The 16,516-nt window shown below is 42.3% G+C and overlaps 1 protein-coding gene across 1 annotated transcript in view; it reads right to left on the reverse strand.

Annotated features, from left to right (window-relative positions):
* The window catches only part of ptprc (protein tyrosine phosphatase receptor type C), an 86,466-nt gene that overhangs the window by 49,548 nt on the left and 20,402 nt on the right, over positions 1-16,516 (reverse strand). The window contains exons 8-12 of the mRNA XM_080196762.1: positions 15,849-15,875; positions 12,897-13,148; positions 12,471-12,593; positions 5,560-5,700; positions 3,359-3,478 (exon numbers count right to left, since the gene is read on the reverse strand). Of these exons, the coding sequence (XP_080052888.1) occupies positions 3,359-3,478; positions 5,560-5,700; positions 12,471-12,593; positions 12,897-13,148; positions 15,849-15,875 (663 nt within the window). The remainder of the gene's footprint in view (positions 1-3,358; positions 3,479-5,559; positions 5,701-12,470; positions 12,594-12,896; positions 13,149-15,848; positions 15,876-16,516) is intronic.

Consider the following 16,516-nt stretch of genomic DNA (forward strand, 5'->3'; position numbering starts at 1 on the left):
ATAGTAGCTCAAATAAGAATATGATTTTGTGGCGATAACGGAGACCTGGCTTTAAAAAAAGGGTCAGACAGGATGCTAAATATTCTGAGATACAATGTTCAGGAAAGAAAAGTAAGGAAAAAATGGAGGAGTGATACTATTGATGATGGAGAATATTGCTGTGCTGGAGAGGGAGGCTTTCACAGAATCCCTACAATGCAGAAAGAGGCCAATTGCCCTTTCAAATCCATACCAACAACAATTGATCCAGACAAATAGTCTGCATACTTTGACTGCTATAGAATGTAGGAAAGTCTCAACTTAGTATCTCAATGCCACGCTGACATGCAGCCTAGGGTTTTCCAGCTCCTGCTCAGGAGGGAACTGTAGGTGGACGAGTAGAGTGGAGAGGTGAAGGGGGATTTGAGGGTCCTGGGGAAAGTCATGGGAGCAGGTTATCCCATCACAAAGATTCCTCAGGCAGACATCTAGAACCAGGAGGAAGGCATGATGGCACTGACCTCTTGAATCCTTCAAGTTTAAGTACTTGCCTCGAGGAAGCTGCCGGTTTCCCGAGCCTCGGGAAACCCAAATGACAACAGATAAATTCAAGTTCAAAACCTGCTTAAAACGGAAATTCAAAACCAAAATGATAATTAGGCTCACAGCCATAAGTGCCAACCTGCCTCCATGGACTAGGCATGGCAAGTACCTATCTTCCAATTAAAACTGGGAATGGAGGAGCTGGAGATGGATATGGGTAGAGAAACAGATTTCTGAAACTCTAATCACAGCCCCCCCAATCCACACCCACCCACCTAAACACTTCACCCAGGGCCATTGTACTTATTTTTATTAAAAGTTGATATTCAACACAAAATGTCCAATTCAGAGAATCACACTTGAAGAAAAACATCATGGACTCAAAGAAAGGCTTAAAAGAGAATTAGTGATAAGGAACTCAGCACCTAGATGGAGACTTGAAAAGCTGGGATTCTCCTTAGGGAAGTGCCTTGGAATATTACAGGTGCTATTGAAGTGCAAATTCTTGTTACAATCATGAAGGATTTTGATGGAATAATTAAAAATAATTAAGAATAGTAGATAACCGGAGGACACAGATTTCAGGTAATTGGCAAAAGACTCTGTGAAGGATGTGGAAAGTTACTTTTTATGATGGCAATACACTGCTTGAAAGGATAGAGGAAGGGTGGTAGAAGTAGATTCTTTAGGAAATTTCCAATGACTTGTTACAGGGGCCTGAATTTTCAGGTTGGCGAGAATTACTGCAGATGACTCTGACAATCCTGCTGCCATTTTATGCTTAATTGAGCTCTGACTGGCAGCAGGCAGGACCCCATCTGCACTTTGAATTCAAATTGACTGAGAGGTCTCCTACCCCTCCATAGACAGCGCTGCAGCAGGCTGGAAGCGGTACTGCAGCACCATGCCTGTGACTGAAGGGGTGACTTTTTGGGCACATCCACCACGGGCAAATCCCCTTATGTATGCAAATTCCTATGGGGGGCCATAGTGGGATTTAGAATGGGGGGATCTCAGTTTGAGATCTTGCCTGCAGCCCTCACCTCCCTCCACTGCCGGCGATGTAATCAGGTTCACGTCTTTCTGAATTTACATTTACCTCTGATTAAACAGCTTAACCCAATATGTTCCGGGAATGTCATATATTCCTGCCCTCTGTCATGATGTAATGTCGGTGGGAATTGTTACTGCTCTCCAGCAACTGAGATGATAAAAGAATCGGAGAATCCCTGCAGAAGAAGGCCATTCAGCCCAGGGAGTCTCTACCCCACCCAGGCCCTATTCCCATAACCTGACACATTTACTCTAGCTAGTCTCTCTCACACTAGCGTCAATTTAGCATGGTCGATCCCGCACATCTTTGGACTGTGGGAGGAAACCTGAGCACCCAGAGGAAACTGGGTACAGAAGCGGGGAGACTGTGAAAACACAGTCAATGATCCAAGGCCAGAATTGAACCCGGGTCCCTGGTGCTGTGAGGCAGCAGTGCTAACCACTTTGCCACTGTGCTGAGATGACCATACTGGGGGCATGGAGATCAGTGTAGCCTTCAGGTGATCCGGGAGATGGCTGGGCAGTGCTCTGGCACTGTCCCCGGAACTGCCAGAATGGCACTGCCAAGCAGTGGGACAAGGGATGGGCACAGCAGGCAAACCCAAAGTAGGGCAGGGGGTTCTCAGAATTTTCCCAGTAACTTCATTGCACTGTTAATGTAAGTCTACCTGTGAGATGAATAAACAACCTTTAAAACCTTTAACTATTGACATACAACCTACATGCATCTTCTTCAGATTGGCCATATGTTGGTGCTCCACCATTAGGGGGTATAGGTACCAAACTTTGTCCCAGAAATCATACATTCTCAGCAGTCAGCACAATACTTGTGATTTGAAGCAGCAAAAGGATCAATGCTAGAAAGCAGCAACAAGAACTTATAATGTGTCTTTAATATTAAGGGGTGTCCTAAAGGACTTTGACATCGATGTAAAGAACGAGGTGATGAAGTTGGTCAAAGAGGAAGACTCTAAGAAGATTTTGTAAGGTGGAGAAGTCTCAGCTGGGAATTCTATAGAGCAGATTAGAAGCAGTTGGGCTCTCTGCCATTAAGTGGCAACTTAATAGGGACTTAGATGGGCTTCCCGTCTCAGGTCCTGCTCGTCCCACTGTAAAATCACATCTGGGTCAGGGTGCACAGGATTCCAGAGGGAGTAGCATCCATTTTGCTTTACTCTTACTGCTATACCCTGCGGTCCCCCCCTACTCCCCCTAAGCCACGAGGGCTTGGGGATTGTGTGTTTGCATGGGCACAATCATCACAGAAATTTAAATCAAATTATTTCAAAGTACTTTTATGTGATAACTTAATTACTGACAGTCAAATTGGCACAAAGAAGTAACAACTTCCAATGCCAAGTCTCATTCCTTCAAGTTTTAATTGTTGAAATTTTTTTTTTATAAGAAAATATGATTTTTATATTTTCCCTTTCTATCACTTTTTCACCTTGCTTTCTGGTTCCAGTTTTTCTTTCTCTCTGATTTTATAATTCTAATTTACACCTCCTTGCTCTGCTAATTTCATCATCTCTCAAGCTGGTTGGCTAAGGAGACATACAGTTGCTTGCTCTGTTCACTCAGGCTCCAGATGTCCTGTCGAGAGCTCCATGCCATTTCCCTTTCACACATCCAGAAATTTGGAGATAAAATGGGGCGAATTTATCTAACAGTAGGAGGTGTTTGTTTCTCAGGGATCTCAAAATCAATAACATTTTCAAATATTGCACTCCTCTTGCAAGATACAATTGCTGCTATTTGTTAATAGCCAGAGTAAGTTTCTTACCTCTATTACTGCATGCTATAATGATGTTTGTTATACGTTTTCGTTTGGTAATACGATTGGTCCACATCACGGTAATGCTTCTGTTGCCAGCTATCAAATTAACCCGTGGCTTCTCAGGTTCTATAAAATTTAAACAATGCAATGTCAGCAATGCCACAATTATTTTGTCTATTTTTCTAAGAAGGGTTTGAACTCATAGGTTCCTGAATCAAGGTGAAGAGAAAGTGGCGAGGCACAGAAATCTCAGCGGGGAATTCTGTACAGCAGGTTAGAAGCAGCTGGGGGTCTTTGCCATGATGGGGCTGGAACATTCAGGAGTGGGTGCAGCTTGGAGGAGATTATACAAATAGTTCAGGACAGGGCCAAGTAGGATTTATTAATAAAGACATGGATTTTATATTTCATATATTGGATACTGGGGAGTTAGTATAGGTCAGGCTGGAAAGCAGGGCTTTAATGTGAGACAGGATACCAGTGGTAGAGCTTTGCACAGCTTTGAGTTTATGGAGCATGAAGGAACGCTGGCCAAGGAAAGTTTTGAAGGAAATTGCACTGATGTAAATTGCACTGCAATTCCACTTTATCTAGACTTCGGATCAAGCAGGTAAAGAGAAAAACAGATGGAAGGATAAGCATCTGAGTTGGTGTAGAGGAGAGTACTGGTTGAAGTCAGTTCATTGTGCAGATATTGTATTGGATGGATCAGACACTTGGTTGAAGGTCTCATTCTGTCTGCAAAGCTGTTTCATAAAAATATCTTCCGGTCATTGTCAGTGTTCCATGTTCTCACTGGAAGCATCCAGACCGTGTCCTCCTCTACTTTACTCCAGCTGAAATCCCATTGATGGTAAATCTGAACCAAAGACCCTACACAAGTTGCAATGTTACTTCCTTAACCCGCGTTCAATTCCTGGCTTGGGTGACTGTGCCGACTCTCCCCATGTCTGCGTGGGTTTCCTCCAGATGCTCCAGTTTCCTCTCACACTCCAAAAGACATGCTGGTTAGGTGCACTGGCCATGCTAAATTCTCCCTCAGTGTACCCAAACAGGTGCTGGAATGTAGTGACTAGGGGACTTTACACAGAACTTCAATTCAGTGTTAATGTAAGCCTACCTATGACACTGGTAAATAAACTTAAACTTAAGACCTCACTGATCCTTGTCCTGCCATCTCCTCTGGATTTATTCAATTATCCTGGTGGATGTAAAAGCCTAATTCAATGGCACTCATGATTGCTGCACCAAAGGAGCCAAAGCTGAGACATACAACTTTGGTTTCCTGCAAACAACTTTTCCGACCACCTTCCTTTTCGAACAACACAGAAACAGTAGGTTGTCTTAAACTAAATGAATGATGCCTGCCTTAGAATTGAACATTTATTTGCATTATCTCCTGTTGACGGTCACAGTTCACTTGCATGTTTATGAGCGAGTACCCCTTGCAGCTCATGAATGCTAATATATTTTGCATCGTGATTTTGATAGCTCCACTGATGCCATGGATAATGAACTATGTTTCAGACACCCTGCTGCTTGAATAAATACATTTCAACTTCCTCCCATTATTCAGCCAGCTTTCCATGGAGAAACAGCCAAATGAATAGCTTCCAGTAAGAAAATCGCCAATGAGCCATTTGGTATTTTGTTGTATTTTTGATTAAGTTATGGTCCTCCATGGCTGATAGAGGGGGACAGGGTATAAAAAGTTCAGCTGGCATTGCCAGTGGTGCCCTAATATTGATGTCGGGTGGGGTCATATCCCAGTATAGAACATAGATCAGTCACTTGCTCTCCAGCGACGCAAACACAGTAAAGGAAGTTTGCAACCACCGTTCTCAAGCCAGTACCTACGTCGGCACACATGGTGCAAATTCTCACACCTTCCCCTGGTTCCTTTAAAAGCACTTGGATGGAGAATGTCAATGTAGGAAATTCGTCACCTGAAATTTGATTGTTAGCAACAGAAATGGAATCGTCAAGAAGAAAACAGCAGTCAAAGATACAGCAATCTTTTGGTCACCTTAAAAGCGCTTGTTATACTAACTGGACAGCCACTGAGACATCTTTTTCCAATACCATGCCCCTTGAATACAACTCCACATGCCACATATCCCAACAAGAGAAGTTCTCCTCAGAACACAGCAATGTTTCAGAGTTATGGGACTTGCGACTGACATGATATTGCAGTCTTGAATGCTTACCTTCATAGTCTATTGTTTTGTGCCCAGACAATGTCCACTTGCATGTTGTAGCCTTTACCTCAACTGCGACAGAGCAATTGTACATCACACAAGGAGTTATATTGCTAAATTTTGCTTCACTTTGATTATAACTGGCGTTTGCTGAAAGGCAAAAAACATATATTAAAGAAAAATGAATACATTTCCTACTTCTTTGAGCTGGCATATCATTCATACATTGGAGTTAGTCATAGAGTCATAGAGGTTTACAGCATGGAAACAGGTCTTTCGGCCCAACTTGTCCATGCTGCCCTTTTTTTTAAACACCTAAGATAATCCCAATTGCCCGCATATGGCCCATATCCCTCTATACCCAACTTATCTTTGTAACTGTCTAAATGCTTTTTAAAAGACAAAATTATACCTGCCTCTACTGCTATCTCTGGCAGCTTGTTCCAGATACTCACCACCCTCTGCATGAAAAAATTGTCCCTCTGGACATCTTTGTATCTCTCCCCTCTCACCTTAAACCTACGCCCTCTAGTTTTAGACTCCCCTACCTTTGGGAAAAGATATTGACTATCTGGCTGATCTATGCCCCTCATTATTTTATAGATCTCTATAAGATCACCCCTTAGCCTCCTACGCTCCTGAGAAAAAATTTCAGTCTATCCAGTCTCTCCTTATAACTCAAACCATCAAGTCCTGATAGCATCCTAGTAAATTTTTTCTGCACTCTTTCTAGTTTAATAATATCCTTTCTACAATAGGGTTACCAGAACTGTACACTGTAGTCCAAGTGTGGCGTTATCAATGCCTTGTACAACTTCAACAAGACATTCCAATGCCTATATTCAATGTTGTGACTGATGAAATCAAGCATGCTGAATGCTTTCTTCATCACTCTGTGATTCCACTTTCAAGGAGCTATGAACATGTACCCCCAGATCTCTTTGTTCTGTAACTCTCCCCAACACCCTACCATTAACTGGGTAAGTCCTGTCCTGGTTCAATTTACCAAAATGCATCACCGTGCATTTGCCTAATTTAAACTCCATCTACCATTCATCAGCCCATTGGTCCAATTGATCAAGATTCTGTTCCCATTAGTCTTTCAGTCCTGCCCACCAAGGGAATCATGGCAGACAGGACAGACAATTCAATGGACCGTTTAAAGGTCCATTGACCTTGAGTAGGAATTTCCAGTCTTGGGGTGAGCGAGACTGTAAAATCCCACCCATTCAATCTACAGCACAGAAACAGGCCATTTGACCCAACTAGGTCAGCATTTATGCTTCAGACCAGCCCTCCTTTTCCTCATTTCATTCTATCAGCTTATCCTTATGTTCTTCCATTCCTTTCCCTCCTGTGCATAATTAGCTTTCTTGCGAATATACCTATGTCATTTGACTCTTTGTGGTATTATATTCTACAGTCCTGCCACTCTTTTGAAAGGAAAGTGTTTTGTGAATTCCCAAGTAGGTAGTGACTATCGTATGTTTATGAACTCCAGCTTTGTGCTCCCACAAGTAGAAACACTTGCCTGTGTCCAGCCTATCAAACACTTGTGTGTGGCAATGAGGGGATTTTCACAGTAACTTCACTGCAATATTAATATAAGCTTACTTGTGACTAATAAAGATAAAACTTCAAAATTTAAACTGTATTTGGAAAAGCATGAGCTTTTCTGAACTCTGTATTCTGGTGAACTTCTGAAAAAGGCTCACACAGGAGCACATGAGAAGGGAGACAGAAGATATGTATCAATGGGTAGGGTCTCAGTGAACAAGCAGGAAGATCTTGGTCAAAGGTCGCATTTAATTAGCATATAGTCAAGCTGCTTGACCATCTGAAGGGGAACTATATTTAAAGGAGACAATTTTGTTTAAAATTCTCAGTGAAGGTATTGAACCTGGTGTGGTGTGGTGACAATCATAATTCTCAGTCTCCGAATTAATAAAGCCGTAAAATTGGTGACAATTGTTACTTGTGAATGTGTACTCCCAGATCCAGCCTCCGATTTCTTTCTAACAAAAAATGCCAACTTATGCTTCATGTGCCAATTGCATTCTCTGCAGAAGTTGATATGCTCTTGCATTTTGTCACATTCTTCCTTTGTGCTAACTCTGCCCTCCAACTTTGTGTCAAATACAAATTTGAAAATTGTATTTCTACTTTGAGTACAACTCATTTTTATAAATTTATCAGAATCCTTCAGTGCAGAAGGAGGCCACTTGGCCCATTTGCACTAATCACAGTCCCACCCAGGCCTTATTCCCATAACCCCATGCATTTACCCCTGACAGTGAGGGGCAATTTAGCAGGGCCAATCCACCATTTCCACACATCTTTGGACTGTGGAAAGAAACTGGAGCACCCAGAGAAAACCCATGCAGACACGGGGAGAACATGCAAACTCCACACCGTCATCCAAGCCAGGAATCGAACCTGGGTCCCTGGCGTTGTGAGGCAGCAGTGCTAACCACTGTGCAACCGTGCTGCCCCAATTGTGAATTTCAAGGTCCCACACCAATCCCTGTAGCACACTGCTTCGCACCGTTTGCCAGTCTGAGCAGCTACCTCAACCATTACTCTGATTTCTGTTTTGTAGCCAACTTGCTATCTGTTATTTGTCTTGAGTTCACATGCTTTGACCTTAGTCATGAGTCAACAGTGCAATAACTTATCGAAGGCATTTAGAAAATCACAACGTATTAGCTTATAGAACATAGAACACTACAGCACAAACAGGCTCTTCGGCCCACGAGTTGCGCCGATCACATCAACACCTACCAATCTATAGACCTATCTATAACCCCCAATCCCATAAAACCCCATATACTCATCCAGAAGTCTTTTAAAAGACCCCAGCGAGTTCGCCTCCACCACCACTGACGGCAGCCGATTCCATTCACTCACCACCCTCTGAGTGAAAAACTTACCCCTAACATCACTTCTGTACTTTCCTCCCCGCACCTTAAATCTGTGTCCTCTTGTAGCGACCATTTCAACCCGGGGAAATAGCCTCTGAGAATCCACCCTATCTATTCCTCTCAACATTTTATAAACTTCTATCAGGTCGCTTCTCAACCTTCGTCTCTCCAGGGAAAAGAGACCCAGCTCCCTCAACATAACTTCATAAGGCATGCCTCCCAGTCCAGGCAACATCCTTGTAAATCTCCTCTGTACCCTTTCAATAGCTTCTATGTCTTTCCTATAGTGAGGCGACCAGAACTGCGCACAATACTCCAAATGAGGCCTGACAAGGGTCTTATAAAGTTGCAGCATTACCTCCCGATTCCTAAACTCAATCCCTCGATTAATGAAGGCCAGTACACCATACGCCTTCTTGACCACCTCTTCCACCTGCGAGGCCGATTTAAGAGTCCTGTGGACCCGGACCCCAAGATCCTTCTGCTCTTCAACACTACTAAGACTCCTGCCCTTGATAGTGTACTCGTTCATCCCGTTGGTTCTGCCAAAATGGACGACTACGCACTTATCCGCGTTGAAGTCCATCTGCCACTTCTCCGCCCAGTCCTGCATCCTATTTATGTCCTGCTGCAACTTTTGACATCCTTCCAGACCGTCCACAACACCACCGACCTTCGTGTCATCAGCGAACTTACTTACCCATCCCTCCACTTCCTCATCCAGGTCATTTATGAAAATGACAAACAGCAAGGGTCCTAGAACAGATCCCTGGGGCACTCCACTGGTGACTGACCTCCATTCAGAAAAAGACTCAACCACAACCACTCTCTGCCTTCTGCAGGCAAGCCAGTTCTGGATCCACAAGGCCAAAGGCCCTTGGATCCCATGCCCTCTCACCTTCTCAAGAAGTCTTGCATGGGGGACCTTATCAAACGCCTTGCTGAAGTCCATGTACACCACGTCCACGGCACTTCCTTCGTCAATGTGTTCAGTCACATTATCGACGAACTCAACTAGGCTCGTAAGGCACGACCTGCCCTTGACAAATTCATGCTGACTATTCCTGATCATGTCAAACCTCTCCAAATGCTCATAAATCTTGTCCCTCAGAAGCCTCTCCATCAGCTTACCAACCACTGAGGTCAGACTCACCGGTCAGTAATTTCCCGGGCTATCTCTGTTCCTTTTCTTAAAAATAGGGACTACATCCACAATCCTCCAATCTTCCGGAACCTCTCCCGTCTCCATTGACGACGCAAAGATCATCGCCAGGGGCTCTGCAATCACTTCCCTCGCCTCCCACAGTATCCTGGGGTACATCCCATCTGGTCCCGGTGACTTATCTATCTTGATAGAATTCAAAAGTTCTAACACATCCTCCACCTTAATATCCACAAACTCAATCTTTTCCATCTGCTGCAAATCCGTAGCAAAATCTCCCAGATCAGCTTCCACCGTGAATACCGAGGCAAAGTACTCATTAAGCACCTCTGCCATTTCTTCTGGTTCCGCACAGACCTTTCCCCCTTCACCTTTTATAGGTCCTATCCCTTCTCTTCTCATCCTTTTACCTTTCACATATTTATAGAAGGCCTTGGGATTCTCCTTAAACTTACCCGCCAAGGTCTTCTCATGACCCCTTCTGGCTCTCCTAATTTCCCTTTTAAGCTTCTTCTAAACTATCTTTGTGTATCTTGATACTTCTTCAAATAGTTCAACTGGAAAGTCACACAATTTTCTGTTACGCTGGCTTAATCTCCTCACCTAAAGATACTGTTAAACTGCATTGACAAATCTATGTAATTACTAGGACTTATGTTATCTAACTGTACTATACATGAAACAAAAACAGAAAATGCTGGAAAATCTCATTCTGACTCAAAATTTTTGCTCTGTTCTCTCCCCAAAGATGCTGTCAGACCTGCTGAGATTTTCCAGCATTTTCTACTTTTGTTTCAGATTCCAGTATCCGCGGCATTTTGCTTTTATATTCGTACTATACATGAGCTTAGTGATGAAAAGTCTTAATTTGTATGTGTTATTGGAATGTTGTTAAAACGTCTTTAAAGTATTTTGGCACTTAAATAGATATAAATGTAATGTGGCTTCAGGAAAGAGCACATGGAGTGAAACCTGGGGCACTTTTGCACATTTGGACTCCAGCGAGTCTGGCATTTGCAATAAACAGAGGTCAAAATGAGAATTGTAAGTAAAGGTATAAATTAATGTTAGTTTGTTGTAGGGAAGGCAGAAACAGTCTTCCCATTGGTCACAAATTATAAACATAGGATACACGTTAGAGTTAAGCTCTTGTAGGGAAGCCATGAGCACCCAATCCATTGGTTAAGAAGTGCAAACGTTTAGCTAGAAGTTGTTAGTTGTGCTGACAAAGGTGCACAAGCTGGGCTGAATGGGACACTTGCCAGGGTTCTTTGCACTTGCCAGGGATACCATTTGTCTCAGAACATTTGCTCAGGGGGCTCTTGCCAGGAAAGAAAGTTAGGAGCTAGTAATAAGGCACTTGCCAGGCAGCATATGCAGAGGGCATTGCCAGTCAATGGCTAACTGTTATAAGTCAGTTGCCATAGGAATCCGGGAGTGACTAATGTAACAGTCACAGGGGTCAGGATTTTCCATAAGAAATCCAGCTCAGTATTCGAAATAAATAGCTTTCCTGACAAAGCCTATCTTCAACTTTAGAGAGAGAAAGAACACACAGCATTAGATCTGAAATATAACATATTAGAGAGAGAGAGAAAGAGCATCAGTAAGTAGCTGTGAAACATGCAGCAATAGCAGTTCAGATAGACTAGGAGATTAGAGGTAGAAGTCCTAAAGTTGTAAAAAGGGGTTTGCATGTTTGTTAGAGTAAAGTTGGTTAAGTTAAAATCTTGAAGAACATTGAGTGGCAAAAGACCAGGTTCAAGGAACCAGCAACCTCCCCAGAATCCCAGGATTTTCTAAGAGCACCAAACCAGATTTTTTTTTCACTGTCAGAAGAGCCATCTTTCAAATGAGCCATTAAAGCAAGTCTATCCTTTTAGATGGAGCTAAAATATCCCACAGAAGAGCAGGATGAGACTCCCTGGTATAAAAACAGAAAATACCAGATAAACTCAGCAGGACTGGCAACATCCATGGAAATAGAAACAGAGTTTAACATTTCAAGTCCACTTGACCCTACTACAGAACTGCAGAGGGATAGAAATGTAATCAATTATAGAATTGGGGAGTGGGGTGGAACAGGTTGGATGGTCAGGGATTGGTTGGAGCTCCAAAGATATTGACAAAGATGTCATGGACATGAGATAAAGGGGCTGTTAATGGTTCCATTAGGGGCGAAGAATATTAATTGTGGTAAAGGTAGGATAGCAGAATGTATTAATGGGAGAATTGAGGTCAGTGCTCAGTGGAAGCAAAACTGAACAAGGGATAGTGGCCATATGGAGAGGGGTGGGTTAGTGTTGGGACAAGGTAAGGAAACCAAAATAAAACAAAAAAGGTCAAGATGGAGGGGAAACTACACAGTCTAAAATTGTGGCACTCAATGTTATGTCTAGAAAGCTGTAGCGTGCTTAATCAGAAGCAGAATCTTCCAGTTTACAGTGGGCATCATTGGAGCATTGCTGCAGGCCTAGGACACCCTGGTACCTGGTCAAAATTTATCCTTCAGCAAACACATAAAGATGTTTATTTTACTACTATTCGTGGGCCCATTATATGTGCATATTGGCTGCTGTGTTTCCTACAATAAGCAGTGACTACACTTCAAAAATACTTCATTAGATATAAAACATCACCACCCCAATGGTTCTTGACATCATAAAAAATGCTAAATAAATGCAAATTCTTTATTTTCTCTAGCTGCACTATCTACAATGAGTCTATTTGAATTAAAATTGATTCTGTCAATGTCACACAAGATGCCTTTAAAAAATTGTTTTCCTGAAGACTGTGAATAATGGAAAAATATTGAAGTAACATTCTTATAAAAGTACCTTTGTCTGCAGCACAGTTCCAATCATAGGTCCAATTGTAATTTTTCAATGGTCTAGGAGTTGTATTCACCTTAAAAATGATATCATCTTTAGCCTTGTCTTCAGAAACTTCCAATGTAGGCTCTTATAAAAGAAAATTGAAAATACATTATCTTTCATCATCGATCATCTTTTGATGAAATGCTTTTATTAAACAATGCTACATCTATATTTGCCTTTAAACAATTTCAAGTTCTAAAGGCTGTGAAACTGAACATCATCTTTTTTTAAAAAAATTGTTCCTGTAGTTCCAATATTTTATGATCCAACATTTAGCCAGAGAATGGTTCAAATGTTAATCTGCGCATCATGAACTAAGTTAACAAAAGCAATACGTTGGGAACTTTTTTACTGCAATACACTAAAGACAAATTAATCTGCACTTACTGATAGGTGGTCGTATTTCCTCTGTTGTCAGTATGCAAACCTTATTACATTTCCCAGCGAGAGTCCCAGTGAGATTGTTGGTACAATAAGGTCCGTTATCTAGGATCACGTTTATGGTTTTGTTATTTGCAGGCAGTAGAAATGTTTTATTCAGAATTGTGATGTTATGATCATCACTGATGTTGTAATGAATGTCAAAGGTGATGCTGTTCTCTGTAACAAGCACATTTTCAACAATCATACTAACGTTGCCTAAATAAAAGACATAGAAAAAGAGAAAAGAAAGTAATTTTCATCACATGTACATCAACAAAGTAGCATTCATATCAGATTTGACAAAAGTTCTTTTTATTTTCACAAGGCATGAAAAAGCATTATAATTTTATCAATGAACTAACTGTTCGCGCAAGAGTGAGACTCACACAAATAAATCAGCCACTGCCTTTTTGATAATGAAATATTTCCACAGGTCTTATTTGGTTCAAACTTGGCAATGGCCATCTCCATGAAGCGAGAATCTGATCTTGACATTCAATGGCATTACAATCACTGAATGCCCACTATCAACATCCTAGGAGTTACCATTGACCAGAAACTGAACTGGACCAGCCATAGAAATACTGTAGCTACAAGGATAGGCCAGAGGCTAAAAGCCCTATTGTGAGTAACCCACTTCTTGATGCCCCCAAAGCCTGCCAACAGAGCAGAGGTTAGGAATGTGATGGAATACTCTTTATAAGCCTGGGTGAATGCAGCTTCAACAACACTGAAGAAGCTTGACATCATCCAGCACAAAGTAGCCTGCTTGATTGGTACCCCTTCCACAAACATTCAATCCCTCCATCACTGACAAACAGTTGCAACAGTGTGTACCATCGACAAGGTGCACTGTGGAACTCACCAAAGTTCCTTAGGCAGCACTTTCCAAATCCATGTCCACTACCATCTAGATAATAGAGATGCCAGCGTTGGACTGGGGTAAACACAGTAAGGTTCCACACACCTGACGAAGGAATACCATTTCCGAAAGCTTGTGAGATTACTATCAAATAAACTGGTTGGACTCTAACCTGGTATTGTGAGACTTCTTACTGTCACCACCATCTAGAGCAGCAGATACCTGGGAACACCATATTCTCCTCCAAGCCACTCACCATCCTGACTTGGAAATACATCACCATTTATTCAATGTTGCTGGGTCAAAATCCTGGAACTCCTTTCCTAACAGTACTGCGGGCATACCAACACATGACTACAGTGGTTCAAGAAAACTGCGCACCACCACCTTCTCAAAGGCAATTATGGGTGGGCAATAAATGCTGGTTTAGCCAGTGAAGCCCACATTCCTTGACTAAAAAAAAATTGTTTTGGACTTTGCTGACTTGATTTCTAACCTCTTCCTATGTGGCTGCACCCACTTACATTGGCTGCCACTGACATCCAGCAATCAGAGAGACACCCTGGAAACCCCATCTCTCACCACATCTATTTTTCTTGCAAACACAAAAGGATTCCCCACTGTCGAGTCACCAGAGGTGGACTGGAGAAAGGGTTTGAATTATCACCCATCTCCAGCCTTGAACTCCATCCATTTTCTCTGCTACCACCTAACAAAGAAGGCATGGTGGATTTCTGCATGTGTTTGGTCTTGCAAAGGGTGCCCGCTGTTGTTGTATAGCAAGATCTGATATCATTTCAGTACTTTAATGGGGCTGGGGGGGGGGAGGAGAGAAGCCCCAAAAAAAATTCTTTAAGGAGGGTCAGAATGCTGGGAATGGCCTTTGCTTCTTTTGCAGGTGAAGGGAGCAGATGAGAACAGGAGATATGATGAGGCCCTGTGGCTCCAGTTGTTTTAATGTCATTGCTCCAGTAAATACCACCATCCCAATATTGATTTAGTTGTGATCAGAGGGGAAATGGCATGCCACAGGGAGGTCAACTGGCAAATTCTCCTGCCCCCATCCACCCCCAATTCCATCCACTCAGGTTGTCTTTCAGTGGTGGCTATGCAAACAAGGTTCAACCTGCTAAAATTCCTCTTGGGCAAAAAAGGAAATTAAACAAGGTCTAAAGGATCAACAGTGGGTATCCTGGCCCTCTTCAAAATTCCAACTATAAACAAACATCCCCATGAGGAGGTTTAGTGCCCAGCATGGCGACATAATGATTGAAGCTCCATGATTCCTTCAGAGACATGCATTCTCTCACAGTAACACTGAAAGCTTTGTGGGTGCCATGTGACAAGAGGAGTCTCCTTCTCTCCCTTAGAAAGTAACCAAGGGCAGAACCATCAGGAAAACTCCCTGATCCCAGAATTCTCTGTCCAGTCACTGGTGGAGGGGGGGTCTGGAATTTCTGTGGCAATTGACACAGTGAGTGAGTAAACCTCAATCGTGGTCAAGCTTCTAATGGAAAGGGGCAGAGAGAAAGTGGAGAATGAACCTAAAATGACACTTACACCCACCCTTCCAATGTCAGTAAGACACCCTCCCACTGACCCCCCACCCCCCTTCCCCTCCCCTCCCCAACCCACCGTACCCCACCCCACCCCTCTCCCCCTCCCCTTCCCCCACCAACAACAAGCTCTGGAAGATGTGCATTGGATTACACCAGTGGAGGCTATGCCAAATCCTTTATAAAATGAAGCTTAGATAGTTCTTGTGTTCTTATTTAGTTATGCTTTCCTTGTCAGAAATGCAAACCCTTCCTCCCCATCATACTTGAAGTAGTATTGACAAGTTTTTAAGTTATGTTTTAAAGGGTTTATTAAATGTTGTCAATCTATCTCAAGCAAAATGTTGGGGAGCAATTGTAATTGGAGGTGAAAGGGTAGCCTTTGTTAAAATAATTTATTTAAAAACTGCAAGCAAATAATCACCATTGACAAAAATGTAATTTATAATTTCCATTTGAACAAGGTATACTGTATAAAAACAATATAAGTTTTCCTACCACAATCCTTGTCTCCAGACGGTGTAGCTAGGATTAAAAGCACATTACAGTAAGTTACAAAGTTGTATTCTTGATTTCCAGGCTTAAAAACAATTTCTGCTCAGGCAGTTTATACACAAAGTGCATTTGTTTAGCAGATACTGGACATACTAAACAGGAAGAAAGGTGCAGACCAAACTCAGGAATATGAATAGTCCATCTAACAGTTTAAGGTTTTTTTCTCTTAAATGAACAAGCACAATAGCCATATGGGCAGAACGTCATCAAGCTCAAAACATAAAGAAGGGAAATAAATAGCAAGACACTGTGCTAAAGTGGTGCCTAGCTCAGACTTTGAAATTCTATAGCTTGCAACAGAAGGAGACACTAAAGAAGGCAAGGGGATCCATAATAAAGGATTGGGTGAAAATCTAAGGCATGATGCATTCACGCTGCTAGTATAGCATTGCTGGAAAGCAGACTCAGCTTTACAGTGATGTTAAATTTGCACAGTTTAATCAGCTGTCAAGGTCTCCGTCACCGAAGTGTGAGAGTAGACAAGAGTTATCAACTCTGACTGAATATATTTCTGGAGCTTTCATCATAGGAGTGTCCCCACTAAAGGTCATCACACTCAAGTCAACATTTCATTTTTCCATCTCTGCTATTTTCAGAAACAGGACCATGAT

This window comes from Carcharhinus amblyrhynchos, chromosome 9, assembly GCF_965287045.1.
Source record: "Carcharhinus amblyrhynchos chromosome 9, sCarAmb.v2.hapA, whole genome shotgun sequence".
NCBI classification, from domain to species: domain Eukaryota; kingdom Metazoa; phylum Chordata; class Chondrichthyes; order Carcharhiniformes; family Carcharhinidae; genus Carcharhinus; species Carcharhinus amblyrhynchos.